Source organism: Diadema setosum, chromosome 5 (genome assembly GCF_964275005.1).
Source record: "Diadema setosum chromosome 5, eeDiaSeto1, whole genome shotgun sequence".
Taxonomy (NCBI): domain Eukaryota; kingdom Metazoa; phylum Echinodermata; class Echinoidea; order Diadematoida; family Diadematidae; genus Diadema; species Diadema setosum.
The window spans coordinates 40,392,830-40,417,659 of record NC_092689.1 but is presented as its reverse complement, the minus strand read 5'-3'; the positions used below and the strand labels follow the sequence as shown (position 1 = coordinate 40,417,659).

Sequence of the window (24,830 nt, the reverse complement as noted above, 5' to 3'; positions counted from 1 at the left end):
CTTACATGTCCCCCATATTCATCCGTAAGAGCAAAGACAAATGCACACTTGGCACATCTTAATTCACCTCTGCCAACTACTTCATTTTCTATTATCTTTATCTTTTGTGAAACAAGTGAAAACAAAACAATGCAACACTTAAAGTCTTCCAAAAAGTCTCTCCAGAACAAGGGCGAACGGGCATCAGTTGTATTTGATGGTTTCAAGCAATTACACGTCTGTTCTTGTTTCCATTCTGACCCAGGTGTCAGATTCATTCTACCACTCAAGGAAGAGTAACAGAACACTAAAAGTGGTTTGTAAAGGGAGATTTAAGTACCTCTTCTTGTATAAAATCAGTACATCTTTGGGAGTTTCACTGTTTTTGCAGAAAATGAGAAAACACATAACAGTTTCATCATTTCCAAATCACCACGCTGTGAATCCTTCTCTCCTTTCACAAATTAAACTGTGGGGGGAACAACATCCTGCTCTTAAAACACACGACAACCAAGTTGATTCAAAATATTTTGGAAATCGGATCCGGCTAGGCACCCCGGATGCGGTGAGGAATAACAAAAGCCATAATATGCAGATGTATAGCTTTCTACTCACAAGCCTCTGCCAGACTTGTAAGTGACATTGAAGGGGTAAGTTGTTTGTTGTTTTTTTTTTTTCCTGTTGTGTGATTGTTTTGCCCTATTCAAAGAATAGGTCTACATATAATATCTTCTATAGGCTACATAAATATGCATATATGTATTATACACAAAGTTAAACTAAGTTGGACAGTGAAAGGCCCTACAACATTGACTCCACAGTCCTCTATATTCTATGGCAGGAAGATTGAGAGTCACTTAAGGAGAACTTAAGGAGCGACAGGAAATTTCCTTACTTATTTTTATTTCTCTTGATTATCAGTCCTACACTACAGAACAGGAAAACAATGTATCTGGGTTACTATCATATCACCTTACGGTTTATTTTTCTGCTTGAATATAAAATTGGAAAGTATGAAAAAAAAATCTTTTTTCAGAAGGGTTGACTGCTAAGAAAAGGCTTGGGGCAGGGGTTTTCTTCACTGTTCACAAACATTTGATAAATACCTCTTGTCTTGTTTGACTTTGATCATTACCAAATGTTATATAGAGCCCATCAGGATCATGATGGACAAGCATAACATACCAGTGAATGTTTGTTCGTGTATTTCATACATGCGTAGAGTAAGAGTCTAATTGTAGGAGCACCTGTAGCATTCACTGTAACATGAGTTATTTCTAATCCGCTTTGGTAGCAACCACATATACAAGACTGCTCAGAATATGAAGACACAGTATCATGCTCCTTTCTGCAGCAGTTGCATCATTCTCAAGTGGCCCTCAAATATAAAAGCATAAGAAAAAATACACAAACAACAAAAACAACCTATCAAGAACACAGCATCTAAAGCAGCAACACATTGAAATGATTGAAGGGGGGGGGGGGGGGTAGTTCCTTGCCTGTAGACCACACAACCCTAGCACAAAATGCTTCCACATAGTTTCTCTATACAACAGGTCAATGAAATCAGCAACTGAGGTCAAATCTTGTCTGCATACCTTCCTTCCCACAATACCTTGTGTGGAAACCCCAGGCATGAACTCTTATCACATAGTCTCCTGTCAATACAGCAGCTTTTTCTCAAGCACAATCATTCAAGGCATCATTATTTTGTGCAGGCAACATTTGGTGAGCCTATGAACACTACATTCTGTGAGACAGTCTTACAATAGCTCACTGTCCAGATTCTTAGGGACAAAACTCTACTGCAGAGAAGTTAAGAAAAGCAACAACAACGAACCAGTAACTACATGTAATCAATGCATTGTAGTAGGCACTATCATCTTCTAATGGTCTAGGATGAAGAACAAACCTACATAAAGAAAAAAAAAATCTCTTTTGGGCAAAAGCAAAAGAAAAATGTGATTAGGGTGGGGTGAAGAGATCATTGAAAGGCAAGAGGAAAAAAAAAAACTTACAATATTCACGACTCAGGGGCACAAAATCACAGGCTTATTTGTTCTACCCTCTTTTGCCTTAATTCCTCTCAGATAGATTACAGAAATAAGACCCCAGTGAGAAAGGAATGTGCATGGGAGCTAAGCCCAGGGAGAAGGGGATATGTTTCATTTCTCAGTTACAGAATCTGAAGCTTGGACAGACGGTACATGGTACCCACATGAAAAGGACAGTTTGTCAGGCAGGAGGACGTGCAAAATGTGAAAAATATACATAGCACATCAATCACTTGTGGATTTAATTTTCTCAACAACCTCCCAAATGCACTTTTTCTTTTTGTTCTTGATTTAAATGGGGGGGGGGGGGGGGGTTGGAAGGAACTTAAGGGGATGGGAGGTGAGCTCTACAGTGATGAAAAACACAATGAATTCCCCAGTTTGGCTAGTTGAATATGCCCTACAACACAACCCACAATTCAGACACACCTTTTCAACTCTATTCTAATGGATATAATATCCTATACAACACAAACAAAATGCATTCTTTGCAACAAAAAATGTGGAAGCTTTCATGTCATGCTGAAAACACAAAAATAACAGGATAAATCAAAGCAACTAGAGCAATACCAATTGTACACTGACTGCTAGCCTTGTGTGTTGTCTTTTCTACAATTTTAAGGTGAAAAAGCTCTGAGCGAAGGCTATACTACTCTATTCAATGTCATGAATGGGGTGTCACGATGCTGTATACAACAAAGGAGACAAGCCTTTATGCATGACTAAAAAGTGGATGAATGAAATAGCTAACAGCCTGGGAATCAGACTACACACTACCTTGTGGACATAGAGTATCACTCAGGAGATAACCATTCTATACTCCACCCCTGTATTCATCATCTGTTTCACAATCATAAACTGGGAATAAATTCAACCTTAAGGCCATTGAAAATATGCAGGATTCGTTGGATTTTGGACCTACACAATTTCCCCCCATGAGAAAACCAAACATCAAGAGGGCTTAAGTCAAGCTCTACCTGTGCGCACTCACTGTTATGTCTACAAATGTTCATGCATAAGCTGGCAAATCTTTCCAACAGACTTGATTGTATCATGGGACTGAATGAATGCAATGAAATGGGCAATTAATTCTACCCTCCGTACTTCAGGCATTTGAGGCCCAATGTATCATTGATCTAGAAATTTACATTGTTCCATGATAAATGCAAGCCCGAGTACATGCTTTTGCAGAGTCTGGGATAGGCTCTCGAAAGACAAACTCTCTCTTACACATGAAAGATGAGATTGCATTAAAACACGGCAGGGTGTCATGTCTCTGTTGTCCATATGAAATGAAGTAGCTTTTCTCTCTCTCTCTCTCAGGTACTGCACAAAATCCTTAATGCTCACAAAAGGCCATCTTAAATCTGTAATATGTGGGACTGGGTTTGATATGTGTGCAAGAAAGAAAGGTTTGGACAGTGGTAGCCTCAACTATAGTGGTAGCCTCAACTAAGAGAATAATTCTCTGCCACAACAGAGACAGAGTACCATTCATGACTTGCTTGAAGTTTACTCCTGAATAATTGTAAAAAAAAAAGGAAAAAAAGATAAATCATGCGGTCAGCATACGCAGAGACGGTCAGCATACACAGAGACGTTTGCCATGTAGTGGTAGGGTGCAAATAAATTGCTGTGATCTCCAATACAGGGGACACTAATTCCTGCAAGAAAGTCCCATGAGGCCTACAGGGATTGAGAACATGGCCAGCCAACGGTCATTGTCCATTACCCAATGATGGCTCCCTGGCCTGGGGTCCATGCTATGGGGTTTTGTCTGCTCTAAGCTCAACAAACGAATGAAGAACTTGTCACCTTTGTGTGGCTTCCCTGGCTTTGTCACTTAATTTCCTGCCTGCATTGAAAGCACACCCATTGATTGCTCGAGTATGCTGAGCACTCCTTTCTTCTAATTATTGGAAACTTGACAAAGCCTGCCTCTCCACTATGAATGCTTTGAGCAGAAATATGTCATCTTTGCCTTTAAACTAAGTCCTCCCGATTCACGTGGGCCAAACCTTTGGTGAACCCATGAACAGACCAGACCCCCCCCCATCCCCTTTTCAAAAGAAAAAACTTCTGAGGATATATCTTTGTAATCATGAATACAGGGGACTTTGACCCAGTATAAAGTCTAGGTCTTGTAGCATATTTTTCATCACATACAAAGCTGGTACAAGGTCTTTTCTGCCAATACCAGTTTACAAGGCAAGACCAATGCCAAAGCTGAGCAAAAATATTGATGCATATCTCCCACTTCAAGCACTTTCTAATGTATCACTGCTCTGGGTAGCAGTCTTCCCAGACACATGTAAGCGATTCTTACAGATTAAAATGTGACAGCAATCACAAAATCAGAAAAGTGAAAGAGAAGGGGGGGGGGGGGGAAGAAAACAGACAAGGACAGATAAAAATTGAACAGTATGAAAACAGTGAATAGCCACAAAAATCACATGCCCTCCCTCAGAACGCTCCCTCTATTATTTATTTATTTATTTTTTTCTAGGGGGCCACTCAGGTGGACATAATATTTCCCCCAAATGTTTTTTGTTTGGTCTACACAGCATGGAGTCAGAGATCTGTCTCTACTGGCAGAGTTCACTCAGTATGAAGTTTTGTTCTGTTCTGTTTTTTTCCTTGCTCCACAGGAAAAGTCCTTGTAGCACTCTTATCATGTGAACAGTGGGCACTGCCAGCACATTTTGCTCAACATCGCGCAAGGTACAAGACACTGCAGAGCCTCTAATAAAACTTGTTCAGGTCATCCCGTTACTCCATCCTCTGTTACTCTGTTCTTCTGTCCTTATTCCTCACGCACGAGAGAAAGAGAAGCTACTTAACACCACCATAGTATTGACTTAAAACAACAATAACAAAAACCAACTGGAATACCTGCACCTCCCTCGCTGTCACCCCCTGCACTTAGTTTGCCCTCTCGTCTTTGTGTCACTGACCGGTAACCCTCCCATGCTTCAGAAAGGATTTTCCATCCGGCTCACGCAACAAGAGTTTCACACAAAAGAGCCGTTCCCCTTTTTCCTGGTTTAGATTCTGTTCGCACAAGCACAGAGACCCAGACTGCAGGAGGGTATTTAAATTCTTCTCATAAACTCATTTATCTTTCCCCATTTTCCTCAGCTAAAAAAGAAAAAGAAAAAAAGATACTCTATATCCTTCAGAGTGCATGTGAAAAGCCTTCCTTAGACTGAATACGAGTTTTGTCACATTATCAAGAGAAAACGTAGCAGTTTGCCACGTATATTGTACTAAATCACGACACCATACACATGAGCGGCCACCTCAGAGTCAAGAAGATGGTGGATGTAAGGCAGACCTACGAAAAGGATGTCCTGCTATAAAAGCTGTACATCCTGGCCAGGGCATACATAGGAGATTACCCTCTTGGAATCTTCCCGAGGTTGTCACCTGAAAGTAGTACTTCACAGTCTCACACCAATTTGTATGCATGTTGCCTACGGGGGGTTTCTCCGAGAGCCTATTGCGTCAGATCAAAATGCTTTGGGTACTGCCAGGGAAGACTTTCTGTGTGGTCATCCATTCCTTCTCGTCTCTCTTCCTCAATCTCTGTGAGTTTGCCCACAGGTAAGGATGGGAAGTGGTGGAGCAGATTATTTTTTCTCTATACTTATAGTACAATGGAATGTTAAAATTGAAGAAAAAAAAAAAACAGCAACACAATCTGCAGAATTTCAGCGCTTGAGTTGACACCCTGGAATTTTCCCCTGAGTCGCACTCACTAGCTCACATTAGGAGACAGAGTTTACCTCTCTTAGGGTTATACCCAGCGATAGGTCCGTTTCCAGGATTCGTCACCTTCTCTACCTAAGTGACAATGATGTTACTGAACACTAAAAATATCTGTGAATTTTGCCGAAGACATAACCAGTTTAGCTACCAACGCTGATTCTTGGGACTTAAGTTGCATCCCTTTTTAATGCAGGGGAAGTTGAAGCATACTTTCTGTAGGAAGTGGTAAGTCAATATGGATTTCTAAATAAACAAAGATGGGATTCCACACCATCAGGGGTCTACAATTCTGACCTCTTGCTTCGCTCCTTTAGAGAGAGAGAGAGGCACAAATGATGCTTTGTTTGTGCTGCTCGTTTGATTTTAGTAAGCTTTTCTCATTTCATACAGCATTTGAGGACATGAAGGCCACCATCCTCTGTAAACACTGACAAACACTGACGAGAAATCGGATGTGACATGAAGTGCCCAGCCACATCCTAAAAGCTTTATTGGATCTAAACTTTTCATTTCTGTGAGGGGGGGGGGGGGGAGAGACAGAGAAAGGAAGGGAGAGGTTAGGCAGCGGATAAAGAGCACTGGGTGAGAAATGTGAAAGAAAAAAAAAAAAGAAAAAAAAGGGCAGCTTCTTCAGGGAAATGGACATGCTTGAGTTTCACACCATCATTAACGAACTCTCCCTTAATCTCGGGATTTCCCCCTACTTGAAGAACTCCTTTCTACTCCATGACCAGTAACTCTCGGTACAGCCGGTCCGGGTTCTGAAAGCCGAGGAGTGGTTTGATTCTCTCTGGAGAGCCATTGTTTCAGTTATACTTGTGAAGACTTCGCCACTAGTATGGACAATAATTCTTTTTCTGACACATGTGAATCGGAAACCGGCCCTGGGAATTGATACATCCTAAACACATATTCTATTTTCATAAAGGTTTGTATATCAACTGGAAGTGCTTTGATTCTTCAGTGAAAAATAACCAACCTATTATCAATATCACTACACTGTACATGTCGCGTGATAGCCAAACATTCACACTATATCAACTCATTGGTATTTGAATTGTTTGTATCAGCTGGATATACAGTAAGTTTGGGCTACCTACATTCCGGTCAATACCCCATTACAATTAACAATGTCAATTCATTACTGCTGCTCTAATGGCAGAGGTTGTTGCAACTTAACAGCTCACATGCACACACTTATCACTGAAGAAAATAAGCAATTATATGGATACAAACAATTACTGACTAAATAAATATTAGTCAGAATACAAAATAAACCTAAACCAACAATAAATAGATAGATAAGTAAACAAATAAATAAATACATAAATAACTAATAAATAATTAAATATATAAATAAATGATTAATAAACAAACGAACACATGTGTGTTAGGAACACTGCAATATTGACAAATGTGTGCCTATCCATTCACTTTTCCTCCTGTAGCGTATATCCCAGACTAAGTATGTCTCCCTTTACATTTCACACGCAGCCCAATTCACTCTACACAAAGAGCGACCAACTGTGAAGAACTATTGCAAACATGGGCATTTAAAGGCTCCTGTTTAGAAGACAAACATGGAAAGGAAGTGTAGAACAAGAGCTAATAACAGGAGCAAGTGCTTGCCACCATCAGGCGGGTCCATATCCAGTTTAGTTAATTCCCTGGTTTGCGATTCAATTAAAAATTACTGGGTAGGTGGAGGGAAGACCATGCTTCAATGCCAGGTAGCTGGTTTTATTTGGAGACTAAAAATCCTTTAAGTGATCCACCTCTTTTTTATTGTTATCATGGTACAAGCTGTCCTACCATAATCTACAAAAAAAAAAAAAAAAAAAGAAGAAAGGCATGCTCTGTAAATTGGGGTCTTATTTGATTACAGATTACCACAAGAGGTCTTCGGTTGTCATTTTTTTGTTGTTTCCACTTTGATTTGTTCCTTCCCGGCTGTATATTCACTTGTGACGAAAAATCAAGAATCATTCGCTAACAACACCACATTGGCATGTGACATCCAAATAGGCCTGGCTAGTGGGGCCATGTTCGCGAAGTATCTCAATCAACTAGTTAACTTTTGTTGCATAAATTTCCAAACGCTGCAAACAAAAGAGTTGGAATCATTGAATATCACTTTCTAATTTTCAAATGGAGCCTTAGCTGGGTATTCCTTATTTAATTTTAATGCTTTATATCTCACATGTTCAAGATTTCTAAAGACTTAAAACAGTTGATGAAAGTCCTATTTAAATGGTCTTCTCTCGAATTTGCCCTGTGCCATCCTCCTACTCCCCTATCCCAACCCCCCCCCCCCAAAAAAAAAAGAAGAAAAAAAGAAGAAGAAGAAAAAAAGAAAAAGAACTAGGTTCCCTTTGCCTTTGTTTACTAACTTGGCATCATTCAGGCCTCATTTGATAAAGGCTCGTTGCTAGGGGTTTACGTCCCCCTAGACAGAGCATGTTTGACTGAACACAATGTCAGTTTGTTCTGGACACACACTTCCTTTTTCACTCGGACTCCAAGATGTCGCAAATTCTATCACTCTGCCTTCCCCTGTTACATCACTTCAAAATGGAGATAAATATATGAATAAAGGGGGACAAATACCTTCAGTAACAACCCATTGTTTATAAGAGTGTTTACCTGAACCTGCCTGGAAAAGAATTACATGGCAGAAGATAAGACTTCTGGAATATTGTCGAATAATGAAATCATCTCTTGACCCTTTCAGCTGTTTGCTGATCACTCCATCAATTTCCTACCGTAGATAATTTCTTTCTTTCATTTCAACTATTAGGTTTATTAAGTAATGTTTCTTCACATTTTTTCTACCATCTGGGGGGTGGGATGGGGTAGATATAGCTGTTTGAGTTGATATCTTTGTCCATTCGATGATGCTACACAAATTAACATTCAATTTTGCCCTTGATACATTTCAGGATTTTGTTATTACCACTAGGCATCAGAGTTCTCCATCAGTAAAAACCCTGATCACAAGAAGTCCATACTTCTCTGCCCAATCCTTCCAAATGTTCAAAATAAAAGAAGCAATTGTTCACAGGGAAAGAATTCTAGCGCAGACATTTCATTCAAAATAATGCTCATTTAACTTTGCTCTTTGTCATATATTATATACATATATCTACTGATCTTGAACCACAGCATTCAGAAATCACTTTTTTTCTTCATTTTTTTTTTTTCTAGAAGCACATTCGACTGAAGATAACCAAGAGATTGGTACTTACGGTTTCAGTCTTTGTTATCCTATGCAGTCTGTCCATGACTTTTGGGATGAGCATCCGTAAACCATTGGCAGCGGCCGCCACACTGCTAGCCGCAATCAGTGATGGTGGTTGCATTGCAAAGCTATAGTCTGTACAGGAGAGACATGCGAAAGACACATTTTCAAAAACCACTGGCACAACAGAATCAAGACATAAACTAAATGGAACATGGTATGGCAAGCAAAAATATTTGCGTGCTTTTATTTTTGCGCTAGTTTCCGGTTGCAAGAATTGCGTGAAAATTTCAACACTGCACAAATTTCCACTTTTACAGTATATAGATTACACAGCAAATGTCATCCACATCAATGTCCACTTAGTTTCAAATAATCAGTTAGAATTGTTAAAACTTGGAACAAATTATATAAAACTGGATAGTGAATCAGAAGGAAGTGTTATTATGCGCATTTTCTTTCTGTCTAACAAAAATCAACAACATCTCCCCCCCCAAAAAAAAAAAATCCCAACCCAACTCAAAACCATCCACCCAAAATAGCTAAGACGTGCTAATGGAGGCCTAATGAGGCATAATATGAATTCATTTCCTCTCTTTTAAACATGGGATATAAATAAATCCAACAACTGGCATTCCTGGACATAGGCGATGCTCTTATCACATCAAAGTAACTTATTTTTTGCTATGAATATAATCAAATGATGCCTCTAGCATCCTTTAAGGTGAGACTTAATAAATGTTCTGACCAGTATGGATGGAATATTAGTTTTCACAAAGTGGATGCTCGAGCACTTCCTGAGACATGTACATCACATGCTGTAGTCCCAGTATTTTTCTACCATAAACTGCACTCTTACATCTACAAGCATAAATGTTGCCTGAACATCTGCGGACATGACAGCATTTAATTCAGCAGGGAGGTGGGAAAGTAAGCCCTGTGTATGGCAATGGAAGAGGAAATCATTGATGACAGGGCATTTTCATGCCTTTAACAGGCAGTCCGTGAAAATTGTGTGTGAATGATCACAATTCAAAATGAAAGTCCACATTCCTATGCTGAACCCTGAAAACCAATATAACAGGCAGAGAAGAGAAAAAGGCTCACTCAAACACACACACATACTGTACACACAAAGAAAGAAATATTTGACTTCAATGTTAGGTGTACCACCATCCAGCGTGGGAAAATCAAAACGAAAGCTTTTTTTTTTCTTTTAGTGTCTTTTCAATGAAAAAAAAAAATGCAATTGATGTACAGATAGACAAAAGAAGGAAAATAGCAACATACAAAGACTATGCATGTGCTGGAAATGCACCACTAGCTCGTTTTCTTCTTTCCTCAATCAAACCATTCAAGCAAAAAGGCTGCAGTTTGTAAAAAGAAAAAGGGAAAAAATAATTCTGTTTTTGGATCTTTTTTTCCACAGTTAAATATTTCATGATTATTGGCATCTAAAATAAAAAAAAAAGAAGACAAGAACCCTGAAATGAGTGTTCAGTATCAGGTTGATTCTGGTCAACATTGGAACACTAAAACATCCAGCAACATCGAGCACACAGCACACTTACACCGATCCCTCTTTTATTCCTTTAAGAATGGCTGACAAGCCAACTTGAATAGGCATGGAATGTGACATGGCATCTCCTCCAGAGAGGAAGAGCAAAAAGATTGAAAGGGGGGGGGGGGGGGGGACTAAACCCTTTGACCACTTCCTTGGGTACAAGAGGCCCAAAGGAGAAAGGGCTAGAGAGCCCATAGCCAGTAACAAGAAAAGGTGAGAGGGCCTGTCTACTTGCTCTATTATCTCCTCTTCATTGGGATCGCTCCTTTCATTAGAGTACCGAAACAAATTGGATATGAAGGGCAGGATGGATGGGCAAAAAGGTAATAAAACAGAACAAAGCATCAGAGAGATGGCCAGAGGGAAGACAGTACAGATTGCATACAAGATGAAGTTAACAAAAAAGTTCTTTTTGCTGTTTTTATCTTCTTCTTCTTCTTTTTTTTTTTTTTTTTTTTTTTGGGGGGGGGGGGAGCAGTTAGGCATCACCATTTGCTACTCCTGCTGTAATATTTTGAGTACTGTTGCCATTGGGACCAAGCAAAGAGCAGTCTGATTGGAGGTGATATTTTAGAATGTAAACATTATCTAGTTCTTTAGGCAAATCATTCATAGGGAAAAGGCTGAGAACTAATGAGACAATTGCTCTTATCATCTAAAAAAAAAAAAAAAAGAAAAGAAAAAAATCCATGCAGACTCATTCCACATACAAAACATGGCAACTACTTTTTCACTGAAAGCCTTTCAGAAAAGCAGTTCTACGGAAATAGAATTTGTTAAAACACAATCTTGTTAATGATCACATAATGTATTACCTTCAAACATTAAACAAAAAAAAAAAATGTCTCTCACATCCCCTTGTACAGTAAGAAGATGCTCATATCTCATACATAAAATAATAAAACTAACTCTGTCGATGGCTCTGAGGAGCATCGCTGCTTCACTACACAGGCTGGAATTCTACCTTGACTTCCTCTTCCGTCCTGGGATTTTTACTTTATGCATTGATAACTTCTTTCTGTGTGCGTGTTGGTGTGTGTGCGTGGGTGGGCTTGCATGAATCATATTTATGCTGGTACTTTGTAAGTAAGAAAAAAAAATGAGAGAAAAGAGCAACACTGATATGTTCAAGAGACAATGATCCAAGAAAAGTCATGGTGTCCTTAAAAAAAAAAAAAAAAGTTTGTGTCATTCCATGGTAGTTTGGAGTGAACATGGATGGTTCATAATGAACATTTCTTTGTCTTTGTTCTTATTACCAAATTTGCAACATTTTCCACAGGCTTTTATCATTTTTTTTTTTTAAACAGTTAAGCCCTGCTTTAAAAATGTACTCCCCTCCCCCCCCCCCCAAAAAAAAGCACACACACACACACACAAATAGAAACGGACAATGTCATCAATTCTTAGCCAAGAGCTCAGTGGATCCAGCTAGAGTTTGGCGGCACTCCAATGGAGAGCTCTAGTGGAGGAGAGAGGGGAGAGCGGAGAACGAGCAGCCGGAAACTCCTGCCTTGCAGCACAGTTTGACTGCAGGAGGGAAGCCAGGTTCAGGACTTCCGCGCACACTTCTAAAGGACCACCCGCCCCTATCAGTTACCCGGGCCATGTCATGAGATCCCAGGCTGGACCTCACGCTCAGTGGGCTCGCGTCATTCTGACGGTATCAGCCGAAGGCCTAACCTGGGTCTCATTTCCCCGAAAAAACTACTGGACACACATGATGTTCAATTTGCTTACAAATTTGATGATACCTTTATATCACTTAAAGAATTGAACATAATACATGAATAAATATATGTTTTTATAAATCATGTATCTATTTTTATTGGTGGGATATGCTTGGCAGAAGCAGCTATATAACTTGTAATCATAATGCAAGTGTACTTTCACTTAATGTCAACTGCCCTCATACCAAATATGAATTGAAGTACTCACACACCATAACAGCTTAATAATGCCTCAGGCACTACAGGGACGGAGGTATAATAACGCAAGTGGCACATTTCCCCTTGGTATTTCACCCACTTGCTCTGTTCTCACCTATAACTACCCTCAGTTGTACATACTGTAGTATAAAAACTTCCAAGGCAAAAATTCCAGAGGCGGGCATTGTCCCTAGATCGACGCCTGGGCAATTACTTTCCCAGCATGCTCTGGAGTTCTCTTCGCCGACGATTAAAGGTTGTCAAGCTGTTCTCTTGTTCTATGACACTCCTCCCACTTTTTCCTCTCCGCATAATTGGGCTTCAAAACTAGATGCTGTCAAATAAATTTTATAACTGTCTCGAGTATTCTGACATACAAGTGTGCACACACACACACACACACACACACACAAATAATAATAACAATAAAAAAAAAAGACTTTCCTTGCCTCGGAAAGTTGAAAGAAGTGAGGAATTATTCTGTAAAGAGATGAACAAGTGGCTTGCCTATAAGCAGACATGGTTCCCACCATAAGCAGACACCAATTTAGAAGCTCAACAAGGAAGCTTTCAACATAGCGAGTGGTCGCCCCTGAAAATCTCCAAGTTCACAGGAAGTTGAGGGGATGATATTTCAATCAAATTGTCAGATTTGCTTAGCAAAGGGGGAGGGAGGTCGGCCAGCAGTGACCCCACAGCGCTTGTCTTCCTGAAAGAATGGACTGACCGTGGCTCTGCCTGAACACACTAGGACATGGCTTGCCAGTAGAGGGAGCTGTTCACTCTGTCATAAGCCTGCTGCTGAAGCTGCTGCCACATGGTATTTGAGCAGTCTCGCCCACAAGGTTTTTCAATTTCAATAGCAGTATTTGGAAAGAGACGAGTGCAAAGCTACTGACAACTCATAGCAAGCTGTAGTGACATCTTGGCAATTATTTTAAGATAAGTCTCTATGATTTCTGTGTGAAACAAGTACTAGTATGTTACAACACAGGACCCCAAGTAATTCTAGTCAACTAGCCTTCTCATTTTATTCTTAAAGACCTGTTTAAAATATGTGAAAAATACATTAAGCACTGTTTTACAATATGAATACACTTGTCCACAACATCAAAATGTGATTCAAACTGGACAAATGCTCTGGCAGGGGTTCAAATACAGGCAGCTCCCATTATAATGAAGCCAACGGGACCACCAGTTTTATTTTGCTATAAATATCAAAATTCCAGCCGTTACAACCCTGTTCGTCATAACGGGAGTACACTGTACATTTACTCGGTAAATAACAGAGAAGGACTCACCTGTCGCGCACAGCACGATAAATGTTTGTGCATGTTTCCTGAGCAGCTGGGCCTGCTCCTTGTCGACTGGAAGTCGGTGGAGAATGTGCTCAAGAAATGCATTTGGTGTGATTGCCATCAGATCCCATTTTAATTTTGTTAGTACTAGCTGCTCAAAACTCTGCAAAGGAAGAGAAGAAATGGCAGAGAGAGGCAGAGAAGAAAACAGATTAATAATATGCTGCTTCAGGACATGGGCAAGTGACAATCCATGACCGATCAACTGATGATACTCTTTTCTCAGCTCATAATAAATTGACCATCGAACTGAATTGACTTGTTCAGCATTACAAAAAAGACATCCAACAATGACAATGATGAACATAATCATAAAAATATAATCAATAAAAAATTCATGGTACAGTGTATGAGATAAGCCGAGGGGAAGCAGCTAATGAGGAAAACAGTTACCTTCAAATCATGCCAATCCAGTAAGCACTGACAAAAATGCTATAATGATGATGATGATGATGATGATGATGGTGATGATGATGATGATAATAATAATAATAATAATAACAACAATAATAATAATAATAATAATAATTATTATTATTATTATTACTACTACTACTACTACTACTATTCATAGTTTTCTATAGACAAAAAGAATTTAAACAAATGTACAGAAAAGAGAACAGAAATAAAAAGGTATAGAACAATGATACATAAGCATGATGTTGAAAAAAACAAATTAAAAAATGACCATGAGTCAACCATGACCCTTCGGGGTGCAACTCTCTTGCTTAAGTGTTCAAGGAATAAATGTATCCTTTTTGTGGACATTTGACATGTACCACTGATCGACCTCCTAATACACACACGTACATGAAAAGCCTGCTACTTCTCACATTTTAGTTCTGAACTGAAGGCTGCACTCATTGCTCAAGGTTTGCATGCCTACCTCATGGTGACTTTGAGCAAAATGTGAAATTCACTGCCACACAGGAACAGCCCTGCATAAAACTACTTGCATGTATTGTTCTCAAAACTTGTAACTATAACACTGTATATATATATATATATATATATATATATATATATATATATATATATATATATATATATATACGTGTACGCAATTATACATGTAAATACTTTCTTTTCTTTTTTTCTTCAATTGATATGCTGGGGGGGGGGGGGGAGGGAGGGGGTGGAAGAGCACAAACAGATACTGGTACTTTGGTGTCCAGTGTTTCAGATACAATGACAAGGCGAAGAGGGATTGCCGGCCACAGGCAACGGGTATCAAGATGCGCTCTCTACACAGGGACCAAGGCAGTGTGCACAAAGGACAGCAAAGTTCACAAGCCTACTAACAACACACACACTGTGGTGTCTAGTCATGTGGGATCAGTGTTTAGACTGATCACACTGTACAACAAAGTGCATGCGTTATCACAGTTCACATCATTACTCCAACACCCACTAAAATATCTAATAAAAATAAAGACAGAAACAAAATTACAATGCCACTGAACACCCAAGTTATGATGGAAAAGGATAAACAATGAGTTCATATATGCAAAAATGTCTATTTTATTCTAACCATGGCACCTCTATTTCTCTGAATTTCGGGAATACTTCTCGTGACAAATTTCTAGTTTTGAATTGGATATGCTTTTGGACAAGGTAAGCTTTCAAGAGGACCTCGGAAAATCTCCACCAGTTCCCTGCTATTTGTGTCTGGCAGAAAACTTACACAAGGTGTATATTTAGCATTTCCTCCATTGACTCCTTAAGGCACAAAAGTCCACACATGGAAAGATATTTAGGCCATATGATTCATGGATAGTTTCATGACGAAGAATGAAATTGATCTTGACATACTTTGGTCATTAAAGGGATGGCACAGTTTTTCTTGAGACAGGGTTTTAGAATCTAACTTTTTGTGAGACAATTAGAAACCACTTATGAAACATTAAAGAGCATGATACAATTCTAAGAGGAATCCAAGGTTTATTTTATGAAAATTGGCTTTGAAATGGCTGACATATTAAAAAAGTAAAACATAGTGGTCCTAATAAAAGGCAAGTCCAACCTTTTATTAGGAGCTCTTTGTTTTTCGGATATCTCAGCCATTTCAAAACTGATTTTCATCAAATAAATATTGAATTCTTCTTAGAATTGTATGCTTTTTAATATTTTGTAAAAGATTTATTATGTCACGAAAACTGGACACCTGAAGCCCCCACCTCAACCAAAACCATACCATTCCTTTAAATAGGGCAATGGAGCAAAATTCTTACTACACATCCTTCCATCATACTCTAAATGTGTCTGAGCATTTCTGGGAAGCCAGCTCTCTCGTCTCTGCTCAAAAAAAAAAAAAAAAAAAAAAAAAAAAAATCCTGGCGTGGAATTGGAGACCGATGACTGAGACAGAATGGTTGAGGGTAGGAGTTAAATGTCCTAAGGTGAACTAAGACGAAGATCCTGCATGCTGCAGCCACCACGTGTTAATGACTTTCCAGACACAAGACTCATTTTGTTTCACAATCCCTCAAGAAATGTCTGTGTCGTATAGCAGAGCGTTACACTGTAGATGCTATTTAATATTTCCATTTTCTTCTAATGCAGACTTTGCCAAGAGGAATAATGTTGGCACGAGGCGGCACACAAAAGTAGGAAATCTCCGGCAATTGAAACAGCAACCTGAATACGAAGTGCACCACCACATCCGGCATCCTGTTTCTAATGCCATCAATCACGCCTGTGATACAACGTGGCATCATTACAATCTTTGTATTTAGTGGCAGTGCTTGCCAATTACAGCAAAGTGCCTGACTTTAGCTGTTGGCTCACGAGGCAACAGAGAACAAAATACATATGAGAACAGACCAGGATAATTATGTGACACTCTGAAAATAAAATTTAACCAGGATACAGTTCTATGAAGTTATTTTTATCTTAGAATATCAGGCGGTGTGGGATCACTGGGAAGTTTAGGATATATTTCCCCTTCAGGTTACTTCACAAGTCAATTTTGGCGTTGAGAGCAAGTTGTATACAAGACTGTAAATCATAACTTTGGTTGTATATGTGTGGTGTGTGTGTGTGTGTGTGTGTGTATGTGCTACAAGTTGGTAGATTTCTCTTCACATACAGCATTCTCCTCTTGCTGATTTAATTTGCATTCTTATAGATCAAAGTGTTCAATAAATGAGATAAATGATAGTCCACTTGATAAAAAGAAATCTAGGCATTTTTATTTTGATTACAATCAATGTTAATTGTTATGTGCCTCTTACCATCAAAAAACACTGGTCAGTACAACTAAGTTTTGCAACAAAAATTTGGTGTACTCGCCGTTTGCAAACCTTCTTTTCATATCAGGTTGTTCTCTTGCTCTTCTTTTGTCTGCTCTCCTTCTTTATGAGCCTAACAAGAAGAGACTGGATGATTTCCTTGCTAAGCCTTGTCTATTCAATAGAAGCAAGTTATCTAAGTAGTATGAAAGGTAGCTGATAATAGCCCTCCTTGCATGAGTCAACTGTCTTTGTACCTTGGCTTTCAACTTCGCCATGAATGGGCAAGGGGGGGGGGGGGTGCAGCACATTTGACCAGTAAGCAATGCCAGGTGTTGTGGTCACCAGAAGGTTCAACTCCAGCTGAATGAATGTTCAGGCTTTGTAGTTTTATTTTTTCAATAGTAATTAAGGATTGCTAAGCCATCATAATCTCTTGTTTGGTGCATCAATGGGTCTCTCTATGGGGGCAGATACAATGGGGAAGAGGAGGATGCTATGCTAAGTGCTTTTTGGAGAGACTCCAGACGTAAAATACAGGCTACATTGAAGTAGAAAACCAGTCATCGATCAAACAGGTCAGCAAGGGTTCATGGAAAACCCACAACACATTCTGACTCCTGGTACATAGTTGTCAAATATTACATCTATTTACTGCGCAAATCCTTTAATAAATCAATCCAAAACTGGGCATTGCTTCGCTGGCAATTGATAAGCTTACATACCAGTAAATATTTATCAAAATCAAAATAAAATCAAAATATTTATCAAAACAAAACAAAATTCTACTGATAAAGTATCTTCAGAAATATGCGACACTCTTTGCTGGGATTGAAAAAACAACAACAACAACCACCAAACCTACTGTTATGAATAATTGAATAGTTTTGCACAATGTTGGCAAAACATTCACAGAGCAGGTATGACAAATGGTAAAACAAGCCTTCAAAACCTTTAACTTGCTTGGGGGACTTCTGCAGAAATGTATTTTCCCACAGTATACACGTTTGATGAAATTATATAAATATATATATATATATATATATATATATATATATATATATATATACATATGATGACATAAATGGTATCCCGGGGTACCAAATAAAAATCAGCCATTTTGTTGAATTATTTATTTTTTTAAAAAGGTTGTACCCTGAGTGCCAAAAAGAGGAAATTATTTTGGTGCTGGAGCTGGCGCGCGCTAGCCACTGCACTGCACTACACTAAAGCACACGCTAGTGGTATCGCAGCTTTCATGCACGCATAGTATAACATGCAGTGGCATGGGAAGGACTATGTACACGCACACAGTGCATGCATTTTTCTCTGACTGTTTTCGAATGGACGTGAGGTGGCGCTACACAACGCGGTAATCCGGGGTACTACGGTACCCCGGGGTAACGCGTGGTGCATCATATATACATATATATATACATTTTTTTTTTTTGTGTGTGTGTGTAATGTTCTCTATAGCTACAACGAAGCAGGAAACACAGGTAGGGTTCATATCACTCACACTTCACACACATACGAACCGGAAACAAAACAATCTCAAAGAAATAACAGTATCATACATCGACACCTACAAGTTGAAGCAATTAAGCAACCACAAGCACACAGAGTAATCATTGATTTACCATTCCTGCATTCTAGTCACTGGACACCAATAATCAGCATTTATCCAAGACACAAAGATAAACAATTCTCATGAGAAAGATGCAATCATGCTCTTTCAAAAGCCATTTCCTTTCTTCTGTCAAGCCAGGCAAACTTTAGAAAGAGCTTAGTTCTCATACCTAAACCAACCTGCAAGGAAGAACTCCTATCTCTTTGATGTATTAGTCCACATTTGAAAATAAATAGTATGGAACCTTCTGGACTGCAGCACTTTCATAAGCTAATAATCCAGGTACAAATCGCATAAAATTATTTACATACCTCAGTAGTTTCTTAATAAATTTGGGAGTTTTCCTGAATTACTCTTAGTTAACAAAAAAAACCAAAAAAAAAAACCAAAAAAAAAAACCACACCACCCAACAACCTGCATAATGTTTTATTTGTATGGGGATAAAAAAAAAAACAAAAAAAAAACAATGATCTGGAAATTGAAAAGGACAGCTACTTAGGAAAAAAGACAACTAGCATAGGAAAAATGAATTACATTCAACTATATGTAACATAATCTAGTGACCATTGTAACTGAAATTGCTCAATCAGGAACTTTTAGTATCTAAGCTAAGTAGTAAGACTTTAATTCCCAAATTAAACCTACATCTGTAAATCATTTCTTTGCTATATTTGCTGTATATTTTACCAGTGGCAGTGATTCAAGAAAGTAAAGTTCACATTTATCACCCTGATTAACTGCAATGTACTGCTACAGAAACCCGACCAAAAATTATTAAAAAATAATCTAAAGAATTCAACAATACAGTGTACATAATAATGTACAATCATCCCTGTAGTCGGAGCACTCTAAGATCTGACACTCGTAACACTCTAACATGCCTCCCGTAGGACTACATTTAACATGTAGTATGGAGTTTATACCAAAGCAAAGTGCTAGTCATCAAACATTACTCAAGGGAAAAAAAAGTAAATAGCAAAACAATTACGGAAGGAAGTCGCGCACGGAATGATACATTTCTAATCTTGCTATGTACCTCTATCCGTGCGTGACCTTGTTTTGATTGTGTGTGAACGGGAGCAGTTGAACTTTCTAATGAGTGAACCTATAAAGTAATACATTTCGGAAATAACGCAACAGCTACCGTCAACAACGAATTTGCATTTGGCGGCCCCTGGGCAAACTGAACGGCGCAGCCAATAGAAGAGCTCCTAATTGCGCATGCCTTCACATCCGTCACAACAAAGCGCCCGACACACACAATCATGCCCGGATGATCACATGAATACCACTGATGTACCAAGCAAGGGTGCAGTGACACACCACACAGTACACACTCCAACACATGCACACACCCGCCGCCTGCATGCTGCATGCAGAACCCATTAACGCACGCCTCCGCAATCAGACGCTTCACCAGTTCTTTTCCGTGTCGTACCTACACGCGGGAGATCAGGCGAACTGCTGCATGCCGCGCCGGCAAAAGCTGCAGTTCACCTACCCACTTGCCGTGCTAGCTGGCCGTGGGCACTGGCATGCCGCTGCCATCGTCACACGATACAGTCGGTGTGTGTGTGTGTGTACTCGGCTACTCTCACCTGGGAACACAGCAACATGCTGCATGCATGTACATGTAACTATACTCACACAAAACGCGCGCTGTCACCATCCAACCACACATGCACACCACGGACAGCTCACAAACACACGCAAAGTTCTGTATTCACTGTTCTCGCTCAACGAAATACGAACTCACATTCGCGCACGTTTGCACACGAACTCGACTCTGAACTGTTCCTATAAATCTTCGACAACGTGTTCAAATAGAGCCGGAGCCTCGCCTCCATTTACATAAGTTTACCAACATACACATTGCTCTAAAAGTGGACCCGACATGAATTCTACAGTACAAAGATAAAGCAATCCATAGACATTTAGTTAATTATGAACATAATAACCACAAGCGAAAAAATAAAATAAAATAAAAGTAAAACTTGTACTAGAAGTAATATTAAAGAGAGAAAGAAAGAGAGATCGATAACTAATAGGTACTCACGCGCTTGATGAAGAGACTCGAAAATCCAGTCGCGAATAAAAAATAAATAAATAAGAAAAATAAGAAGAAAAAAACCTGATTCCTCTCGGAACGTGGGCTGGGGACACATTTCGTATTGGATTCCCTTTTTCGTCATTCAACTCAAATGAGAGGGAAATCTTGTCAAAAACTGCACTAATCAATGGCATGAATGCTTCACACACTAGCTTCCCGCTCTTCTTGCAGATCCACCCATGGAGCTAGCTCCATGATCCACCCATTCTCAATACTTCCCGCTTCTGCCGGACAATCCCACTGCACTGAAATGCGCGGAGAAAAGAAAAAAAAAATGCATTTCACGCCTCAAAATCGACCAAAGCATACACCATATCGATATTATAAATAATAAACCAACTATGCCCTCACACCGGAACAATCCAAACTTTTCTTTATTTTTCTTTGGTCTTGGGTATTCTACTTACTAATAATTGTTCCAGTGTAATGCTATGATCTGTGTAGATGATCAGTTTTTCGGAGGTGAGGGGCACGGTTTCCAAGAGTTTTGAGGCCAGGAACATGCATGTGGCACCAAGGAGTTGGAATTGACATCTGCGTATCCGTATCATAGAAAGGAACCTGTCCATGTAATTCACTGCGCACCAGAACACGTCCTCTTCGCGCTGCTGTTCTTCACATACCTGTATGAACATGGGAAGAGAGAAAAAAAGAGCAAAAATCACTTGAATGTCGTGGGAATTTGCTTCAAGCTCATGTTAACAGTACATAAGCATGCGGTTTGGTTAGCAGTCTGAAGTACCAGTCTACGCGTACTATACTAATGTGGTCTCACACTCCAAACCAAGCTGATTCGGTATGTGGAATCGAGGTAAAGCATGCCACATTAATACACAAACAATGGGTTAACCACTTCACAAGCCAGCGCGCCAACACGGCCAAGGCGCCGCTGTCCTTTACCGGTGGCGGTAGTAGTTTCACCAAATTATAGGGTATCTACCTTATTTGAGGGGACATCCTTGGGAAAAAGCCGCTTAGCAGTAAAAAAAAAATCATCAAATTTAGGAAACGGACACTTCCCCACGCCCACTGCATGCACAATCTTCAGCAGTTTTTTTTTCCCCATTATGGTAGTCTTCATGATCTCTTCTCCTTTGCATTCGATGTCTCAGGTCGTAGATCTGCTGGGGTCTAGAATTTACTAGAAACTGACTCAAAATTGCGGCCATCACCGATCTAGTTTGGTTGTAACAAGAATTATAGAAAATTCTAATCCAATGAATGGGTGCCTACGGGTCAATTCTGCAAAATAAAAAAGCGACATCTTTCTACTATTCAGAAAGGGCTCTTCGACTCCTAATGTATTTTGAGACCGCGGAAGTCAGTGGTTTACAGTCGCAGTCCCTACAGTAAAACTGACTGAAACTGCGCTAGGCTTAGATCTTTACCTGTTGAATATAGACCCCCCCCCCAAAAAAAAAAAGAAAAGAAAAAAAAAAGAAGAAAAAAAAAATGGTTCAAAGAAGTTCTTCCTCATATTTTGACTCTTGGCAGCACACATATATCTAGATATATCTAAACTCTATTTCTTTTTGATGAAACCACGCCAAAGTCGATGTGGAGCTTAACATTAGTAAATACACAACTTGATACAAGGTCTAGAGCCCTCTATTTAATCTGGGATTTATAGAATTCTACACTATACGGGCTCCCAAAACCTCTGTTAAAGTAAAACGCTCTCAGTTTGGGTTAAAGTTATTGTGATTGAAACTAGAAGATATCATCTATAATCAGAAACCTACAGCTAGTTAGGTTCTAGACTCTTTATCTTATGTAAATTCAAAAGTCAGTAAAATAGAAATAGTGACTGATTGGAACATGGGAATATTAAATAGTTTCTGGCAAGTTACATGGAAATGCGAGCCAAAGACAGAAAAAAAAAGAATATTATTATCACCCCAACATTGAATTAAATTAAAAAGTAGGCCTAATGGGTAAAATATTTAATTTTTAAACACGTTTTCCCGTCACATGGTTGATTTTAGATTTTGTGCCGTTGCGTTGCTATTCCGCAGATTAAAGTCGGTCGCCAAGCATAATATCCTCGCCTTCTTACAAAATTTACTTGTCTGATCATATACATAGACTAGTAGACTAGAATAGATAGTGGCGTTGGAACATCCATCACTTTTCGGTGCAATCAATATCCCCCTTGTTAAGTTTCAGAGGATTCTAAAATTCTACACACCATCTTGACAAATTCAAACAGAGGCAAATAGTAGGACCTATGTCTAGTCATTACAATTAGAGCTCTAGAATCTAAGGACTAAGGTAGAGAACGTTGTAATATCTGGGGCCTAATTAGAACTTGAAGTTAAGAACGCAGTGTCATGCTTGTCTCAGTGGGCGTGGGCCAGTCTCGGCGATTCGTCACCTAGATTTCTAAAATATAAGTTATTTAAAATTTTTTTTTTTTTTTTTAAATTCAGAATCTACATTACCTAGAAACCTCTAATTCACTTTAAAAATAATAAATAGATCATCTAGGCCTACATTATTTCAAATCGATAAAGATCACCTCATTGCTAAATAGACCCTGAATTTCCCCACACACAAATAAGTTAAGATAACAAGATTAATAAGATTAAGAAAGGGAAATCTATATGGCTAGACTAAAATGTACACAGCCCATGCATGATGCATGCAGTCTATCTTTCTACCACCCAGAAGTCACACGACAGCTCACACACTCGAAGAAGTGGAGATACCAATTGCCATTGAGATAGGCCCCTACATACAACAGTGCGGGCGGGCGAGTTTTGGCCTTCCGCGAAGAAAGTCGCATTTCAACAAGTCATATGGGGAAATTCGAAAAAATTGTCCATAAAGAGAAATCATCACTTTTTAAAGTATGAAGCTCAAGAATGATTAATAATCTAAGTTTTCATATGAACACAATTTGTTATTTCTTCCAAGAAGTGATATTAATGAGCACTTTAACACGCCAATCCCCACACGAGTAACAGCGAGAGCGCAGTTCAACGGGAAAATGCATGTAGCAACTTCGCTCAAAGTGAGTTCATGTTCGAAGGGACGGGTTTCATGTTAAATTCGGCATAAATAATTCAGAAGGTATAAAGTCACAATTTGCACATGAACAGAAAGATAAAGAGTTGATCTCGGGAATGATATGGATAGATTTTTGTAAAAGCGGATGAAAAAAGCGTAATTCAAATTGTTTTCACTCACCTCAAACATCCAGTCTACCACCAGCTTTCTCATAGACGGTCGCAGCTCTTGCTGGAAGTAGTTGGTTTGTCTTCCAAAATAGTCCGCGGATAGAACATAGCTATCTTCGACAGCCAGTAAGTTATCTAGTACTTTGTCTTTTAGTAAAACAGTGTCCACATACGACTTTGGTGGTCTCCCAAGGCACTGATCATCATGTTCAAAGCAGAAAAGATCTGCCATGATCAAAAAGAGCACTGTAGAGACCCTTCCACTGACACCGACAATCTCTTGTCTGGTCGCAACAAGTTGTCAAGGTGGTTGGTATATTAATCCTCAACGATATCCACGTCTCAGCCAAGGAAAGGAGAAATCGACGATATTTGACCAGGCTCAAGGGTAGAACAGCAACAGACCAATGCCAAACCCAAAACAAGACGACAAAACAAGAGGCGAAATATATTTATTATCACCAAATGTGATCCTCGTTCCTTCTCTGCGGGGTCGTCACTTTGGCCTGTGCTACTCGCCTCTCACCCTGGCCGAATGATCCGTAGATACTCGGTCAACCTTTCCTCGCGGTTCCAAAACACAGCGCACCACCACCAGTACATTACGGTACGTAGGTAGCGCGATACGTACAGAGAGCATTACACGTCGGCAAGGCACTCATGAATAACCATTACATACGTCGCTGCCTGATTGGTAAGTAGTTGCCAGTGAAATGCTAGCTCCGCCCCCTCCAATCTCTTTCATTATTTTCATTCATTCCTCCCTGCGATCTTCCACGCTAGGAGTACGA

General features: G+C 39.4%; 1 protein-coding gene across 1 annotated transcript in view; it reads right to left on the bottom strand.

The window, feature by feature from the left end:
- Positions 1-24,556, bottom strand: part of LOC140228707 (G1/S-specific cyclin-D2-like) — a 29,620-nt gene extending 5,064 nt beyond the window's left edge. Inside the window, exons 1-4 of the mRNA XM_072308982.1 lie at positions 24,050-24,556; positions 21,268-21,483; positions 13,833-13,992; positions 9,047-9,174 (exon numbers count right to left, since the gene is read on the bottom strand). Coding sequence (XP_072165083.1) covers positions 9,047-9,174; positions 13,833-13,992; positions 21,268-21,483; positions 24,050-24,271 — 726 coding nt within the window. The 5' untranslated portion in view covers positions 24,272-24,556. The remainder of the gene's footprint in view (positions 1-9,046; positions 9,175-13,832; positions 13,993-21,267; positions 21,484-24,049) is intronic.
- Positions 24,557-24,830: the final 274 nt, after the last annotated feature.